Here is a 16,090-nt window from a genome sequence, read left to right on the forward strand (position 1 = left end):
TTATATACTGTAAAAAAACCCCATTGTTTTTACTGTAAAATTCTGGTGACTGAGCTGCCAGTTTTTAGAGTAAAATTTGAAAATTTTTTTGCAGCTTATGTAAAAAAATATTGTTGTTAATGTATTAAGTATGTATATTCATATATTACTCATTGTTAAAATTTCGATGTGGCCCTCAATGAAAACCAGTTTGACACGCCTGTTCTAAAATATCCATCCATTATATGAATCTGTTTGAACTATTACATAAACATAAAGGAAGTGATAATAATAATAATGATACATATGGTTTCTATTATTGTAATTAATTTTTTTTGTTGTTGTTTCATGTTTTTAGTCACTCTTATGGATATTATTATACTGTTTTTACTTTAATTAATATTTTGGGCAGCTCTGTCACGTGAATTTTACCACTAAAAACAGTGGTATTGTTTCTCCATTCCATACTATTTATACCATTTTTTTATATGCTGTAAAAAACCCCCACTGTTTTTCCTGTAAAATTCTGGTGACTGAGCTGCCAGTTTTTAGAGTAAAATTTTTATATTTTTTTGCAGCTTATGTAAAAAAATATTGTTGTTAATGTATTAAGTATGTATATTCATATATTACTCATTATTAAAATTGCGATGTGGCCCTCAATGAAAACCAGTTTGACACGCCTGTTCTAAAATATCCATCCATTATATGAATTTGTTTGAACTATTACATAAACATAAAGGAAGTAATAATAATAATAATAATAATAATACATATAGTTCATGTTATTGTAATTAATTTAGTTTTTTGTTGTTTCATGTTTTTAGTCACGCTTAAGGATATTGTTATACTGTTTTTACATTAATTAAAATTTTTGGCAGCTCTGTTGCTTGAATTTTACCACTAAAAACAGTGGTATTGTTTCTCCATTCCATACTATTTATACCATTTTTTTATATACTGTAAAAAAAACACTGTTTTTACTGTAAAATTCTGGTGACTGAGTTGCCCAAAATATTAATTAAAGTAAAAACAGTATAACAATATCCATATTGTTATACTGTTTTTACTTTAATTAATATTTTTGGCAGCTCTGTTGCTTGAATTTTATCACTAAAAACAGTGGTATTGTTTCTCCATTCCATACTATTTATACCATTTTTTTATATACTGTAAAAAAAACAACATTGTTTTTACTATAAAATTCTGGTGACTGAGCTGCCAGTTTTTAGAGTAAAATTTCAATATTTTTTTGCAGCTTATGTAAAAAAATATTGTTGTTAATGTATTAAGTATGTATATTCATATATTACTCATTGTTAAAATTGCGATGTGGCCCTCAATGAAAACCAGTTTGACACACCTGTTCTAAAATATTCATCCATTAATTGTGATGAGGTGGCGACTTGTCCAGGGTGTACCCCGCCTTCCGCCCGATTGTAGCTGAGATAGGCGCCAGCGCCCCCCGCAACCCCAAAAGGGAATAAGCGGTAGAAAATGGATGGATGGACTATATGAATTTGTTTGAACTATTACATAAACAGAAATGAAGTGATAATAATAATAATAATAATAATAATACATATGGTTTCTGTTATTGTCATTAATTTAGTTTTTTGTTGTTTCATGTTTTTAGTCACGCTTAAGGATATTGTTATACTGTTTTTACATTAATTAAAATTTTTGGCAGCTCTGTCACGTGAATTTTACCACTAAAAAAAGTGGTATTGTTTCTCCATTCCATACTATTTATACCATTTTTTTATATACTGTAAAAAAAAACCATTGTTTTTACTGTAAAATTCTGGTGACCGAGCTGCCGGTTTTTAGAGTAAAATTTGAATATTTTTTTGCAGCTTATGTAAAAAAATATTGTTGTTAATGTATTAAGTATGTATATTCATATATTACTCATTGTTAAAATTGCGATGTGGCCCTCAATGAAAACCAGTTTGACACGCCTGTTCTAAAATATCCATCCACTATATGAATTTCTTTGAACCATTACATAAACATAAAGGAAGTGAATATAATAATAATAATAATACATATGGTTTCTGTTATTGTAATTAATTTTGTTTTTTGTTGTTTCATGTTTTTAGTCACGCTTAAGGATACTGTTTTACTGTTTTTACTTTGATTAATATTTTGGGCAGCTCTGCTGCTTGAATTTTACCACTAAAAACAGTGGTATTGTTTCTCCATTCCATACTATTTATACCATTTTTTTATATACTGTAAAAAACCCCCACTGTTTTTACTGTAAAATTCTGGTGACTGAGCTGCCAGTTTTTAGAGTAAAATTTCAATATTTTTTTGCAGCTTATGTAAAAAAATATTTTTGTTAATGTATTAAGTATGTATATTCATATATTACTCATTGTTAAAATTGCAATGTGGCCCTCAATGAAAACCAGTTTGACGCGCCTGTTCTAAAATATTCATCCATTAATTGTGATGAGGTGGCGACTTGTCCAGGGTGTACCCCGCCTTCCGCCCGATTGTAGCTGAGATAGGCGCCAGCGCCCCCCGCAACCCCAAAAGGGAATAAGCGGTAGAAAATGGATAGATGGACTACATGAATTTGGTTGAACTATTACATAAACATAAAGGAAGTGATAATAATAATAATAATACATATGGTTTCTGTTATTGTCATTAATTTTGTTTTTTGTTGTTTCATGTTTTTAGTCACTCTTATGGATATTGTTATACTGTTTTTACTTTAATTAATATTTTTGGCAGCTCTGTTGCTTGAATTTTACCACTAAAAACAGTGGTATTGTTTCTCCATTCCATACTATTTATACCATTTTTTTATATACTGTAAAAAAAATACTGTTTTTACTGTAAAATTCTGGTGACTGAGCTGCCAGTTTTTGGAGTGAAATTTTAACATTTTTTTGCAGCTTATGTAAAAAAATATTTTTGTTAATGTATTAAGTATGTATATTCATATATTACTCATTGTTAAAATTGCGATGTGGCCCTCAATGAAAACCAGTTTGACACGCCTGTTCTAAAATATCCATCCATTATATGAATTTCTTTGAACCATTACATAAACATAAAGGAAGTGAATATAATAATAATAATAATACATATGGTTTCTGTTATTGTAATTAATTTTGTTTTTTGTTGTTTCATGTTTTCAGTCACGCTTAATGATATTATTTTACTGTTTTTACTTTGATTAATATTTTTGGCAGCTCTGCTGCTTGAATTTTACCACTAAAAACAGTGTTATTGTTTCTCCATTCCATACTATTTATACCATTTTTTTATACACTGTAAAAACCCCCCACTGTTTTTACTGTAAAATTCTGGTGACTGAGCTGCCAGTTTTTAGAGTAGAATTTCAATATTTTTTTGCAGCTTATGTAAAAAAATATTTTTGTTAATGTATTAAGTATGTATATTCATATATTACTCATTGTTAAAATTGCAATGTGGCCCTCAATGAAAACCAGTTTGACGCGCCTGTTCTAAAATATTCATCCATTAATTGTGATGAGGTGGCGACTTGTCCAGGGTGTACCCCGCCTTCCGCCCGATTGTAGCTGAGATAGGCGCCAGCGCCCCCCGCAACCCCAAAAGGGAATAAGCGGTAGAAAATGGATAGATGGACTACATGAATTTGTTTGAACTATTACATAAACAGAAATGAAGTGATGATAATAATAATAATAATAATAATACATATGGTTTCTGTTATTGTCGTTAATTTAGTTTTTTGTTGTTTCATGTTTTTAGTCACGCATAAGGATATTGTTATACTGTTTTTACATTAATTAAAATTTTTGGCAGCTCTGTCACGTGAATTTTACCACTCAAAAAAGTGGTATTGTTTCTCCATTCCATACTATTTATACCATTTTTTTATATACTGTAAAAAAACCCCCACTGTTTTTACTGTAAAATTCTGGTGACTGAGCTGCCAGTTTTTAGAGTAAAATTTCAATATTTTTTTGCAGCTTATGTAAAAAAATATTTTTGTTAATGTATTAAGTATGTATATTCATATATTACTCATTGTTACAATTTCGATGTGGCCCTCAATGAAAACCAGTTTGACACGCCTGTTCTAAAATATCCATCCATTATATGAATCTGTTTGAACTATTACATAAACATAAAGGAAGTGATAATAGTAATAATAATATATATGGTTTCTGTTATCGTAATTAATTTTGTTTTTGTTTTTTCATGTTTTTAGTCACTCTTATGGATATTAATATGCTGTTTTTACTTTAATTTATTTTTTTGGGCAGCTCTGTTGCTTGAATTCTACCACTAAAAACAGTGTTATTGTTTCTCCATTCCATACTATTTATACCATTTTTTTATATACTGTAAAAAAAACAAAACACTGTTTTTACTGTAAAATTCTGGTGACTGAGCTGCCAGTTTTAGAGGAAAATTTCAATATTTTTTTGCAGCTTATGTAAAAAAATATTGTTGCTAAGTTATTAAGTTTGTATATTCATATATTACTCATTGTTAAAATTGCGATGTGGCCCTCAATGAAAACCAGTTTGACACACCTGTTCTAAAATATCCATCCATTATATGAATTTGTTTGAACTATTACATAAACATAAAGGAAGTAATAATAATAATAATAATAATAATACATATAGTTCATGTTATTGTAATTAATTTAGTTTTTTGTTGTTTCATGTTTTTAGTCACTCTTATGGATATTGTTATACTGTTTTTACTTTAATTAATATTTTTGGCAGCTCTGTTGCTTGAATTTTACCACTAAAAACAGTGGTATTGTTTCTCCATTCCATACTATTTATACCATTTTTTATATACTGTAAAAAAAACCCATTGTTTTTACTGTAAAATTCTGGTGACTGAGCTGCCAGTTTTTAGAGTGAAATTTCAATATTTTTTTGCAGCTTATGTAAAAAAAATATTGTTGTTAATGTATTAAGTATGTATATTCATATATTACTCAGTTAAAATTTCGATGTGGCCCTCAATGAAAACCAGTTCGACACCCCTGTTCCAAAATATCCATCCATTATATGAATCTGTTTGAACTATTACATAAACATAAAGGAAGTGATAATAATAATAATAATACATATGGTTTCTGTTATTGTAATTAATTTTGTTTTTTGTTGTTTCATGTTTTTAGTCACTCTTAAGGATATTATTATACTGTTTTTACTTTAATTAATATTTTTGGCAGCTCTGTCGCTTGAATTTTACCACTAAAAACAGTGGTATTGTTTCTCCATTCCATACTATTTATACAATTTTTTTAATATGCTGTAAAAAACACTGCTTTTACTGTAAAATTCTGGTGACTTAGATGCCAGTTTTTGGAGTGAAATTTAAATATTTTTATGCAGCTTATGTATTATGTATTTTCATATATTACTCATTGTTAAAAGTGGCCCTCTGAGGGCGACAATGAGTGCGATGTGGCCCTCAATGACAACTAGTTTGACACTCTTATCTATTTTATGAATTTGAACTATTAAATGAACTTAAATGATGGCTATTTCTTCCTTGTGGTGAATAATAGTGACAGTTTATGAGATGCAAATCAAGTGTAAGCCACTGTGATTGCTACCTGATAATAATAATAATACATATAGTTTCTCTTATTGTCATTCATTTTGTTTGTGGTCGTTTCATTTTTTCGTCACTATTATAGATATTATTATTATACTGTTGTAGCTTTAATTAAAGTTTTGGCATCGGTTGCTTGAATTTTACCACTAAAAACAGTGGTATTGTTTCTCCATTCCATACTATTTATACCATTTTTTTATATGCTGTAAAAAACACTGCTTTTACTGTCAAATTCTGGTGACTGGAGTGAAATTTAAATATTTTTTTGCAGCTTATGTATTATGTATTTTCATATATTACTCATTGTTAAAAGTGGCCCTCTGAGGGCGACCATGAGTGCAATGTGGCCCTCAATGAAAACTGGTCTGATAATCTTATCTATTTTATGAATTTGAACTATTAAATGAACTTAAATGATGGCTATTTCTTCCTTGTGGTGAATAATAGTGACAGTTTATGAGATGCAAATCAAGTGTAAGCCACGGTGATTGCTACCTGATAATAATAATAATACATATGGTTTCTCTTATTGTCATTCATTTTGTTTGTGGTCGTTTCATTTTTTTCGTCACTATTATAGATATTATTATTATACTGTTGTAGCTTTAATTAAAGTTTTGGCATCGGTTGCTTGAATTTTACCACTAAAAACAGTGGTATTGTTTCTCCATTCCATACTATTTATACCATTTTTTTAATATGCTGTAAAAAACACTGCTTTTACTGTCAAATTCTGGTGACTGGAGTGAAATTTAAATATTTTTTTGCAGCTTATGTATTTTCATATATTACTCATTGTTAAAAGTGGCCCTCTGGGGGCGACCATGACAGCGATGTGGCCCTCAATGAAAACTGGTCTGATACTCTTATCTATTTTATGAATTTGAACTATTAAATGAACTTAAATGATGGCTATTTCTTCCTTGTGGTGAATAATAGTGACAGTTTATGAGATGCAAATCAAGTGTAAGCCACTGTGATTGCTACCTGATAATAATAATCATACATATGGTTTCTCTTATTGTCATTCATTTTGTTTGTGGTCGTTTCATTTTTTTCGTCACTATTATAGATATTATTATTATACTGTTGTAGCTTTAATTAAAGTTTTGGCATCGGTTGCTTGAATTTTACCACTAAAAACAGTGGTATTGTTTCTCCATTCCATACTATTTATACCATTTTTTTATATGCTGTAAAAAACACTGCTTTTACTGTCAAATTCTGGTGACTGGAGTGAAATTTAAATATTTTTTGCAGCTTATGTATTATGTATTTTCATATATTACTCATTGTTAAAAGTGGCCCTCTGAGGGCGACAATGAGTGCAATGTGGCCCTCAATGACAACTAGTTTGACACTCTTATCTATTTTATGAATTTGAACTATTAAATGAACTTATATGATGGCTATTTCTTCCTTGTGGTGAATAATAGTGACAGTTTATGAGATGCAAATCAAGTGTAAGCCACTGTGATAATAATAATAATACATATGGTTTCTCTTATTGTCATTAAGTTTTCTAAACTGGACTTTTAATCGAAGCAGGAGGTAATAAAGGAAGATCTCCATCGAGACAGAGACTTTTAAAACTGAAGAAAGATAAGGAAGACTTCTATAAACAAGTTATCCATGCTTTTGATCAGAAGGAGCTGCGCATGGACTTCATTTATAAGTAAAGGTAAGACCATAATAACGTATTTTTTTTTATTAAATGTGATTTTCATGATGGTATCCTTACATCACACTCACATTTTTAAGCGCAGGCCTAAATTTACCGCATGCCTTTGGTAAGCGCCGGAGTGAGAAGAGGTTCTAAAATAATTCAAGGAAATACGGTAACAAAGATACATATGTTTTCTGTTATTGTCATTGTGTTTGTTGTCGTTTCATGTTTTTAATCACTATTATGGATGTCATTATATCGACACTGCTGTTACTTTAATGAATATTTTTCACATTATAATTGCACGTCTTGTGAACTGCGCCGTAAACGTGCCATTGTTTTCTTTTATCGGACCGACTGACATTCCGTGAATGGTTAATACTAGGGATGCACCGATTAATCGGTAACCGAATATATTCGGCCGAATATGGCAAAAAAAGCCACATTCGGCCTTCGGTGGAATGAGTTAAAAAGGCCGATTAGTGGCGTGTGACGCAATTTTTTGAGGCGGTGACGCAATCAACCAACGTGCAGTGACGTGGTGACGTTGGGATGTGTAGGCTACCTGTATAAGTGTATGAGGTTACAATGTTGTGTACCTGTATAAGTGTATGAGGTTACAATGTTGTGTACCTGTATAAGTGTATGAGGTTACAATGTTGTGTACCTGTATAAGTGTATGAGGTTACAATGTTGTGTACCTGTATAAGTGTATGAGGTTACAATGTTGTGTACCTGTATAAGTGTATGAGGTTACAATGTTGTGTACCTGTATAAGTGTATGAGGTTACAATGTTGTGTACCTGTATAAGTGTATGAGGTTACAATGTTGTGTACCTGTATAAGTGTATGAGGTTACAATGTTGTGTACTTGTATAAGTGTATGAGGTTACAATGTTGTGTACCTGTATAAGTGTATGAGGTTACAATGTTGTGTACCTGTATAAGTGTATGAGGTTACAATGTTGTGTACCTGTATAAGTGTATGAGGTTACAATGTTGTGTACCTGTATAAGTGTATGAGGTTACAATGTTGTGTACCTGTATAAGTGTATGAGGTTACAATGTTGTGTACCTGTATAAGTGTATGAGGTTACAATGTTGTGTACCTGTATAAGTGTATGAGGTTACAATGTTGTGTACCTGTATAAGTGTATGAGGTTACAATGTTGTGTACCTGTATAAGTGTATGAGGTTACAATGTTGTGTACCTGTATAAGTGTATGAGGTTACAATGTTGTGTACCTGTATAAGTGTATGAGGTTACAATGTTGTGTACTTGTATAAGTGTATGAGGTTACAATGTTGTGTACCTGTATAAGTGTATGAGGTTACAATGTTGTGTACCTGTATAAGTGTATGAGGTTACAATGTTGTGTACCTGTATAAGTGTATGAGGTTACAATGTTGTGTACCTGTATAAGTGTATGAGGTTACAATGTTGTGTACCTGTATAAGTGTATGAGGTTACAATGTTGTGTACCTGTATAAGTGTATGAGGTTACAATGTTGTGTACCTGTATAAGTGTATGAGGTTACAATGTTGTGTACCTGTATAAGTGTATGAGGTTACAATGTTGTGTACCTGTATAAGTGTATGAGGTTACAATGTTGTGTACCTGTATAAGTGTATGAGGTTACAATGTTGTGTACTTGTATAAGTGTATGAGGTTACAATGTTGTGTACCTGTATAAGTGTATGAGGTTACAATGTTGTGTACCTGTATAAGTGTATGAGGTTACAATGTTGTGTACTTGTATAAGTGTATGAGGTTACAATGTTGTGTACTTGTATAAGTGTATGAGGTTACAATGTTGTGTACTTGTATAAGTGTATGAGGTTACAATGTTGTGTACCTGTATAAGTGTATGAGGTTACAATGTTGTGTACTTGTATAAGTGTATGAGGTTACAATGTTGTGTACCTGTATAAGTGTATGAGGTTACAATGTTGTGTACCTGTATAAGTGTATGAGGTTACAATGTTGTGTACTTGTATAAGTGTATGAGGTTACAATGTTGTGTACTTGTATAAGTGTATGAGGTTACAATGTTGTGTACTTGTATAAGTGTATGAGGTTACAATGTTGTGTACCTGTATAAGTGTATGAGGTTACAATGTTGTGTACCTGTATAAGTGTATGAGGTTACAATGTTGTGTACTTGTATAAGTGTATGAGGTTACAATGTTGTGTACCTGTATAAGTGTATGAGGTTACAATGTTGTGTACCTGTATAAGTGTATGAGGTTACAATGTTGTGTACCTGTATAAGTGTATGAGGTTACAATGTTGTGTACTTGTATAAGTGTATGAGGTTACAATGTTGTGTACCTGTATAAGTGTATGAGGTTACAATGTTGTGTACCTGTATAAGTGTATGAGGTTACAATGTTGTGTACCTGTATAAGTGTATGAGGTTACAATGTTGTGTACCTGTATAAGTGTATGAGGTTACAATGTTGTGTACCTGTATAAGTGTATGAGGTTACAATGTTGTGTACCTGTATAAGTGTATGAGGTTACAATGTTGTGTACCTGTATAAGTGTATGAGGTTACAATGTTGTGTACCTGTATAAGTGTATGAGGTTACAATGTTGTGTACTTGTATAAGTGTATGAGGTTACAATGTTGTGTACTTGTATAAGTGTATGAGGTTACAATGTTGTGTACCTGTATAAGTGTATGAGGTTACAATGTTGTGTACCTGTATAAGTGTATGAGGTTACAATGTTGTGTACCTGTATAAGTGTATGAGGTTACAATGTTGTGTACTTGTATAAGTGTATGAGGTTACAATGTTGTGTACCTGTATAAGTGTATGAGGTTACAATGTTGTGTACCTGTATAAGTGTATGAGGTTACAATGTTGTGTACTTGTATAAGTGTATGAGGTTACAATGTTGTGTACCTGTATAAGTGTATGAGGTTACAATGTTGTGTACCTGTATAAGTGTATGAGGTTACAATGTTGTGTACCTGTATAAGTGTATGAGGTTACAATGTTGTGTACCTGTATAAGTGTATGAGGTTACAATGTTGTGTACCTGTATAAGTGTATGAGGTTACAATGTTGTGTACCTGTATAAGTGTATGAGGTTACAATGTTGTGTACCTGTATAAGTGTATGAGGTTACAATGTTGTGTACTTGTATAAGTGTATGAGGTTACAATGTTGTGTACTTGTATAAGTGTATGAGGTTACAATGTTGTGTACCTGTATAAGTGTATGAGGTTACAATGTTGTGTACCTGTATAAGTGTATGAGGTTACAATGTTGTGTACCTGTATAAGTGTATGAGGTTACAATGTTGTGTACTTGTATAAGTGTATGAGGTTACAATGTTGTGTACCTGTATAAGTGTATGAGGTTACAATGTTGTGTACCTGTATAAGTGTATGAGGTTACAATGTTGTGTACTTGTATAAGTGTATGAGGTTACAATGTTGTGTACCTGTATAAGTGTATGAGGTTACAATGTTGTGTACCTGTATAAGTGTATGAGGTTACAATGTTGTGTACCTGTATACGTGTATGAGGTTACAATGTTGTGTACCTGTATAAGTGTATGAGGTTACAATGTTGTGTACCTGTATAAGTGTATGAGGTTACAATGTTGTGTACCTGTATAAGTGTATGAGGTTACAATGTTGTGTACCTGTATAAGTGTATGAGGTTACAATGTTGTGTACTTGTATGAGTGTATGAGGTTACAATGTTGTGTACCTGTATAAGTGTATGAGGTTACAATGTTGTGTACCTGTATAAGTGTATGAGGTTACAATGTTGTGTACCTGTATAAGTGTATGAGGTTACAATGTTGTGTACCTGTATAAGTGTATGAGGTTACAATGTTGTGTACCTGTATAAGTGTATGAGGTTACAATGTTGTGTACCTGTATAAGTGTATGAGGTTACAATGTTGTGTACCTGTATAAGTGTATGAGGTTACAAGCACACACTTAATTGAGATTTACTTGAGCCTTCTGTTTACATTATTAGCATATCTACTGTGGCTAAGCATGTAACGATCCGTGACTCGGATCGTTAATGGTTTTGCCCTATTTATGTCTTTGTTCATGTTTTGTTTCTGGACTCTGCCGATCATTTAAGTCTCATCTTAAAACTCATCTGTATACTCTAGCCTTTAAATAGACCTCCTTTTTAGACCAGTTGATCTGCCGCTTCTTTTCTTTCTCCTATGTCCCCCCCTCCCTTGTGGAGGGGGTCCGGTCCGATGACCATGGATGAAGTACTGACTGTCCAGGGTCGAGACCCAGGATGGACCGCTCGTCGGGACCCAGGATGGACCGCTCGCCTGTATCGGTTGGGGACATCTCTACGCTGCTGATCCGCTTCAGATGGTTTCCTGTGGACGGGACTCTCGCTGCTGTCTTGGAGCCACTATGGATTGAACTTTCACAGTATCATGATGGACCCGCTCGACATCCATTGCTTTCGGTCCCCTAGAGGGGGGGGGTTGCCCACATCTGAGGTCCTCTCCAAGGTTTCTCATAGTCAGCATTGTCACTGGCGTCCCACTGGATGTGAATTCTCCCTGCCCACTGGGTGTGAGTTTTCCTTGCCCTTTTGCGGGTTCTTCCGAGGATGTTGTAGTCGTAATGATTTGTGCAGTCCTTTGAGACATTTGTGATTTGGGGCTATATAAATAAACATTGATTGATTGATTGATTGGTTTTGCCCTATTTATGTCTTTGTTCATGTTTTGTTTCTGGACTCTGCCGATCCTTGTTTGAGCACTTCCTTGTTTGTGTTAGTCACCATGGCAACGTATTGTGTTCCTCCACACGGGCTCCTGTCACACACCTGTTTCTAATAATTATTTGTGTATTCAAGCCCACCTGGTTCCTTAGTTGGTCCTCGGTCCATTGCTTGCTTTTCGCATCACGTCACGTTTTGTATCCTTGTGCCCTCGATTATTTTGTGCTAAGTTCCACCTTAGCTTCACGTGCGTGTGGCACGTTGTTTAATGTTTTCTGTTTCCTGCTACGTTTTTAGCATTAGCTTTCCGTGCATTGGCACGCGCTTTGTTTTTCCCCTTTTTTGCACCAGTGTTCTTTTGTTTTATTATATTAAAACGTATTCTTACCTGCAATCCTGCTGACTGGTAGTGTGTGCATCTACGAAGTGGCAACTCCGCGCAACAAGTGCGCCGAACGCGTGACAAAGCAGACTTTTGCCAAAAGGACAATAATTCATTTGTTGTGGGTTTATCCACTTTAATGCACTTTGTTGTTTTTTTGGAATGCATGTTTTGTTTGAAGGCCTAATATAAATAAATACATGGATGGTTGTACTTGTATAGCGCTTTTCTACCTTCAAGGTACTCAAAGCGCTTTGACACTACTTCCACATTTACCCATTCACACACTGATGGAGGGAGCTGCCATGCAAGGCGCCAACCAGCACCCATCAGGAGCAAGGGTGAAGTGTTTTGCTCAGGACACAACGGACGGGATGAGGTTAGTGATTCCCAGAGCCCAAAAAAAGTCTGCGGGCTATAGAGCGTTTTCCGTTCGGGCTCCAGTACTCTGGAATGCCCTCCCGGTAACAGTTCGAGATGCTACCTCAGTAGAAGCATTTAAGTCTCATCTTAAAACTCATTTGTATACTCTAGCCTTTAAATAGACCTCCTTTTTAGACCAGTTGATCTGCCGCTTCTTTTCTTTCTCCTATGTCCCCCCCTCCCTTGTGGAGGGGGTCCGGTCCGATGACCATGGATGAAGTACTGACTGTCCAGAGTCGAGACCCAGGATGGACCGCTCGTCGGGACCCAGGATGGACCGCTCGCCTGTATCGGTTGGGGACATCTCTACGCTGCTGATCCGCTTGAGATGGTTTCCTGTGGACGGGACTCTCACTGCTGTGTTGGAGCCACTATGGATTGAACTTTCACAGTATCATGTTAGACCCGCTCGACATCCATTGCTTTCGGTCCCCTAGAGGGGGGGGGTTGCCCACATCTGAGGTCCTCTCCAAGGTTTCTCATAGTCAGCATTGTCGCTGGCGTCCCACTGAATGTGAATTCTCCCTGCCCACTGGGTGTGAGTTTTCCTTGCCCTTTTGTGGGTTCTTCCGAGGATGTTGTAGTCGTAATGATTTGTGCAGTCCTTTGAGACATTTGTGATTTGGGGCTATATAAATAAACATTGATTGATTGATTGATTTACCCATTCACACACTGATGGAGGGAGCTGCCATGCAAGGCGCCAACCATCACCCATCAGGAGCAAGGGTGAAGTGTCTTGCTCAGGACACAACGGACGTGACGAGGTTGGTACTGGGTGGGGATTTGAACCAGGGACCCTCGGGTTGCGCACGGCCACTCTTCCACTGCGGCAAAAACTTTGTGCTTTTTTTGAAAAGCAAAGGCAACTGGAATATTAAAAAAATGTCAATATTTGTGAATGTGAATTATATTTATATAGCGCTTTTCTCAAGTGACTCAAAGCGCTTTACATAGTGAAACCCAATATCTAAGTTACATTTAAAGCAGTGTGGGTGGCACTGGGAGCAGGTGGGTAAAGTGTCTTGCCCAAGGACACAACGGCAGTAACTAGGATGGCACAAGCGGGAATCGAACCTGCAACCCTCAAGTTGCTGGCACGGCCACTCTACCAACCGAGCTATTCAATAAAAAAATTACTTTATTTGAAAAACATGTCTAAATATTTATTCTAGGCTATTTATGCAATATTAAAAACATTGTGAAAAACTGCATTCATTATTCGGTATTCAGCCAAGCGTTTGAATTTTATTCGGCTTCGGCTTCGGCCACAAATTTTCATTTCGGTGCATCCCTAGTGAATACAATAAAAATTAAAGCTGCAAGCAGCGTTGGTCGGGTCCGCCGTTGGCCGCCGCCTCCGTGTCCCGAGTCCCGATCTTAGTCAAACCAACATAGAGGTTTTTATTCCATGTCTATACGACATTTCTAACAGAAGTTACATGCAGTTTTGTCTGGGTTTTTTCCTAGGGGGCGCTAAGCGCAAGTTAGATTTTTGGGGTTTGGTTTTTTTTTTAGTTGGCATTTTTTGCCAGTCCTGATGTGTGTGCAAAATTTGGTGAGTTTTGAAGCATGTTAAGGGGGTGAAATTACGGATCGGCGATTCTGGATGTTGTTGATAAATGGCTTTCGGTCTGCATAACAGAGCTTTAACTTGCACTTTGAAGCATTTTAAGTAGGTCAAATTACAGCTCAAAGAGGCAAAAACGTCATTTTTTAGGAAAATTTGCGCAGGGGTTCTTTGAAGGCGCGTAAAATCCAAACCGGAGAACTTATCAAAACTTTGATCAATACTTTTAATCAGAAGGGTTCAAACTCTCTCCTGTGCGAGTTTGAAGCCGAAACGACAAACGCACTGGGAGAAGTGTCGATTTGAAAAAGGTGACGGGTTTTCACAAAACTTTTTTTTTGAAGGGGCAATTTTTAACTTCCTGTTGATTTTTGCCGAAGGATGTCTGTGGTTTCTTCCTGGAAGCAGTTTTTTCTGTGTTTTATTGAAAAATTGCGCTAGAGCGCAATTTTGAGTTTTATTATTATTTTTTTTCATTAGATCGCAATTTTTGCCAGTCCTGATGTGTCTGCCAAGTTTGGTGAGTTTTGAAGCATTTTAAGGGGGTCAAATTGCAGCTCAAAGAGGCAAAAATAGCATTTTTTGCGAAAATTTTGCTTTGAATGAGTTTTTGCCAAATTTCTGTTGATTTTGGGTATAGGCATTTCTAATGGGGAATCTAGGTTTAAGTCACACCTACATAGAGGTTTTTGTTCCATGTCTTTACGACATTCCTAACGGAAGTTACAAGCAGTCTGTTTTTTTTTTTTCGTAGGGGGCGCTAGCGCGCATTTTTCATTTTTGGGGTTTGGTTTTTTTATTAGATGGCAATTTTCGCCAGTTCTGATGAGTGTGTGAAATTTGGTGAGTTTTGGAGCATGGTCAGTGGGTCAAATTAAGGTTCAAAGAGGCGGCGGAATAATAATAATAATAATAATAATAATAATAATAATAAAACACTACAGATTCAATAGGGTCCTTGCCATGGCAAAGGACATGGAGTCCTTTGCTGGCAGGGCGGACCCTAAAAAAGAAGCGGGGATGTACGACACTCAATAAACGCGTGAACATTTACATTCAAACTGAGGACTGCGGGCCACGTTCCATTTAGAATATTTGCTGTCACAGTCGAGAGTTTTCCTTTTCTATGGAGTGTCAACTTTTACTAGTCCGCCGCCGCCGCTTCTAGTCTGCTTTTACGACCCGGCCGGGTTTATCTTGCTAATTTATACTTTATCACGCTCTGACGAACGTCTCCCAGGACGACGGTCCTACCCGTGGTGAGGTCCGGCGGTCCGAACTCCAGCGGGTAGCGCAGCACGTTGTAGTTGTTCCACACGTAGAGCTGGTTGTCCCGGGGGTTGTAGTCCACCGAGGAGATGTACTGGTAGGGGTTGGGGAAGGCGATGTTGACGGCCTCCTCGCGGCCGCGGTTGGTGTTGTAGGCGTACATCAGCAGGTCTCCGCCCGCCTCGCTGTCGTCGTCCTGGTAGACCGAGCGCACGGCGTAGAGCACGCCGCACGCCATGAAGGCGTTGGACGCCAGCCGCTTGTCGAAGCTCGTCTCCCAGGTGCCCTCGAAGCGCAGCGTGTACGGATTGACCTGAATGTAAAGAACATGTACGGTAGCTCAAAGCCATGAAGGATGTACAAGACGGCATGTTGAAAAGCGACAATACTCAAGCCTCGCTGATTGAAGCATCGAAAGCGACCAAAACCCCAAAACGTTGTCACGTTGTGTAAATGATAAATACAAACCCCGTTTCCATATGAGTT

At 35.8% G+C, this 16,090-nt stretch overlaps 1 protein-coding gene across 6 annotated transcripts in view; it reads right to left on the reverse strand.

Annotated features, from left to right (window-relative positions):
• adgrl1a (adhesion G protein-coupled receptor L1a) overlaps positions 1–16,090 on the reverse strand; it is a 502,860-nt gene that overhangs the window by 99,509 nt on the left and 387,261 nt on the right. For all 6 annotated transcript variants that reach the window (XM_061905195.1, XM_061905196.1, XM_061905201.1 and 3 more), the window contains one exon: positions 15,590–15,917. In XM_061905195.1, the coding sequence (XP_061761179.1) occupies positions 15,590–15,917 (328 nt within the window). The remainder of the gene's footprint in view (positions 1–15,589; positions 15,918–16,090) is intronic.

This window comes from Nerophis ophidion, linkage group LG07, assembly GCF_033978795.1.
Source record: "Nerophis ophidion isolate RoL-2023_Sa linkage group LG07, RoL_Noph_v1.0, whole genome shotgun sequence".
Taxonomy (NCBI): domain Eukaryota; kingdom Metazoa; phylum Chordata; class Actinopteri; order Syngnathiformes; family Syngnathidae; genus Nerophis; species Nerophis ophidion.